General features: G+C 42.7%; 1 protein-coding gene across 1 annotated transcript; it reads left to right on the top strand.

The window, feature by feature from the left end:
• The first annotated feature begins 214 nt into the window (after positions 1 to 214).
• kcne4 (potassium voltage-gated channel, Isk-related family, member 4) lies at positions 215 to 2,357 on the top strand. The gene is made up of 2 exons (XM_083913434.1): positions 215 to 257; positions 1,015 to 2,357. Exon 2 carries the CDS (start codon positions 1,033 to 1,035, stop codon positions 1,567 to 1,569), a length of 537 nt encoding a protein of 178 aa, XP_083769560.1. The 5' UTR covers positions 215 to 257; positions 1,015 to 1,032; the 3' UTR covers positions 1,570 to 2,357.
• The last annotated feature ends 457 nt before the right edge of the window (positions 2,358 to 2,814 follow it).

The following is a 2,814-nucleotide window of genomic DNA, read 5'->3' as shown; positions in this document are numbered from 1 at the left end:
ATGGGTATTTGATGATTCCATTAGAAATAGGAATCAATGATGTTAAATATACTGTTTTCATTCCTTTTTTTTCCTATCATACTGTCCCTTCAGGGCTTCCATAGCAGCAGGACTCACATCAGTCCCCCCCTACACGTGACTTATGACACTCCAGGGTCTCTTTATAAGTAACTCCATCCATTTAGGAGGGCTGCCAACCTCCAGACGAGCTACAAGAAGACACAAGTGGTTCACATGAGACTTAGCTCTTCAGTTTGGTGAGTGTACACTTTTTGATTTTGTTATTGTTTGTCATTTTGTATAAATGTGGACTTCTGAAAAGTGTTTGCTTTTACACAAAATGAGCAGAAATGCCAAAGTAAAAGATTGAAAGATATGATAAAAGTGTGTTTTAGCATTCTGTTTTATTGTGTAGGTGCTTCTATTTCTTCAATATTTAAATGACTGTATTTGTATCTATTCTACTTTCTCTTATTGTATGTTTGCACTACTGTCTTGTCATTTTATACAATTACTATAAAGATATTTGACAACTTGACCTGACTTATTAAAGTATCCTGCAGGAAACTTCATAAAGTTTTTCCTTCCTGGAGGAAACTTTGGAATATTCTTTATAGTTGCAGTTTTTAAAAATGCAATAAAAAGGTAAATGCATGCACTGAAAGTCATTTGCAAAATGTTTGGGCATCAATGGAGCATTGATTTTTTATTTTATTTCTTGCATTATCTTTGCTTTCCATTGCAATAACCATGTCTTAGATTATAGTAAGTTCACTTTTTTTCTCAAATAACACCTGTTATGAAAGTTACAAGTTACAAAGTTGGGAACACTTGTGTCCATATCGTCCTAGTTAAGGGTTTTAAATGACTCTACAGGTGTTTGTTCATAGTTTTTCATCACTTTGCGATCACTTGTGCAGCAAAACGTCCCTCACTGGGAACCTATTGGTGCGTAAATCGTGCGTAAAGGTGAAACCATTCTCATATTCATGGATGCATTTCTGTGTCTTTCAGCGCTGCATTGAAAAAGAAATGGAGCACCTGGAAAACTCCACAGCAACCCCGAAACTCCTCTTCCTGCACACACAGAGCACCGCGCACTCCCAGGCGGCCAAAGGCGACGGGAACGCGTACCTGTACATATTAATAGTCATGTCTTTCTACGGAATCTTCCTCTGCGGCATAATGCTGGGCTACATCCGCTCCAAAAGGAGAGAGAAGAGGAGGACCAACGTCTTCACGCGCCTCGTGCACGAAGAAGAGCAGCGGGAGTGGGGCGCGCTGCCCAAGAAACACAGCCTCACCTTCCCCGCCGCTGCCTCGGAGCTGCGCTCGGTGCAGGTGTCCCTGCCTTTCTGCGGAAACCACAACAACCACTTAGGACACCTCCACTACGAGGGCGCGCTGACATCTCCGCTGGCGTGCACGCTGTGCACGGAGCAGAGCAGCGTCAGCTCCTTGTGCTCCTCCGCGGACACGCGCTTCGCCATAGAGGAGGAGTCGGACAGCGGCACGGCGGAGGAGAACGTGAAGGAGGGGTCCGAGAACAGCGCAGATGATTCAGGCTGAACTCCACCCCGACAAAACCCCAGTGTGTTACCCTCCACCCTCAAAATACAGAGGAGAAACGCCACCTGGAGAGAGGACCAGGAGGTTCTCATGCGTCCTCGTATCACAGAGGCCCAACAGTCACCAGCAGAACTCCCCAAACCAACACCATCCATGATATGAGATCCATAAAATGCCTCCAACAAGTCAAACAGGACTATGTGGCCAGTGTGAGTCAGTACATGCTGACAGATGGGGAACTTGCCCAGAATGTGTTTTATTTGATATCTGACATATTTGCATATTTGCATGATGAGAGGAAAATCCCAACAACATCTGATTCAGTGCCACATCATGTTCCTTTATACATCATTTTAATAATATAACGTGGTGAGTGTAGCACATGACTACAGTGGTCATTTTGAGCATGTTTGTTGGCACGACCTATAGATAGTGATAGTGTAATTTCTCAATTCTATAAAACTTTATTAACCCCTGCAGGAGGCAGTTGTATGCAGCAGCTCACACACTTACACACATAAATAGCTATATGCTGGATGGATTAATGAATACATTTATAGATAAATATAAATGTCAATGGAGCTGTACAAAAGCTTTATTAAAAAACACTATATGCTATTAAAATATATTATTTCATTGAATATCTATGCCTTGGCTCATCCGGTGGTGACCCCTCCCTGCTGGAGCCCCCTCCTAACGCCACACTGGCTCGGGCTGATGACTCACCCTGCAGGGGTCTGACTGAGGGAGAGACTGGCTCTTTTGGCTCTCTTGGACTGAACTTGACTCGCTCTTTAGCCGCCGTGGCGTCGAGCATTGAAACGTACCTGGAACCCACTTGAAAGTTTGTCTAAAGTAAAAATGCATTTGTTGTTGTTGTAGCTTCACGATCGACACTGTTCACACACAGTCAGTGATGTAGGTTTACTTGATGGAAGCGACGCACCGTGCTCTCTTTTGTACTTTTCACTCCATAAGGCTTCATTTCAGTCTTTGTAGTGTTTCAGAAAATAATAAATGCTTTCAAAATTGTTACAAGCCTTTATTTTCTTCTTTTTGTACTATGAGGTTTCACCAGTGGAGGGCACTATTGCTGTGCTTTCTGATTGTGGGTACTTTGAACAAATAAGGAAGAGGAAACTGAGATGAAGCAATGGAAAGAGTGACTATTATTGTTGTGTTATTTTTGGAGATAGCAGATCATTAAAACAATGCAAAATAGGGCAGATAATAACTAAATCAGTA

The sequence above is a fragment of the Echiichthys vipera genome (genome assembly GCF_963691815.1).
Source record: "Echiichthys vipera genome assembly, chromosome: 5".
In the NCBI taxonomy this organism is placed as follows: Eukaryota; Metazoa; Chordata; class Actinopteri; order Perciformes; family Trachinidae; genus Echiichthys; species Echiichthys vipera.
This window is presented reverse-complemented; position numbering and strand designations above follow the sequence as displayed.

What these genes read in the sequence shown, in the direction of transcription:
- kcne4 (XM_083913434.1), top strand. Translation starts at nt 1,033, where the DNA reads ATGGAGCACCTGGAAAACTCCACAGCAACCCCGAAACTCCTCTTCCTG.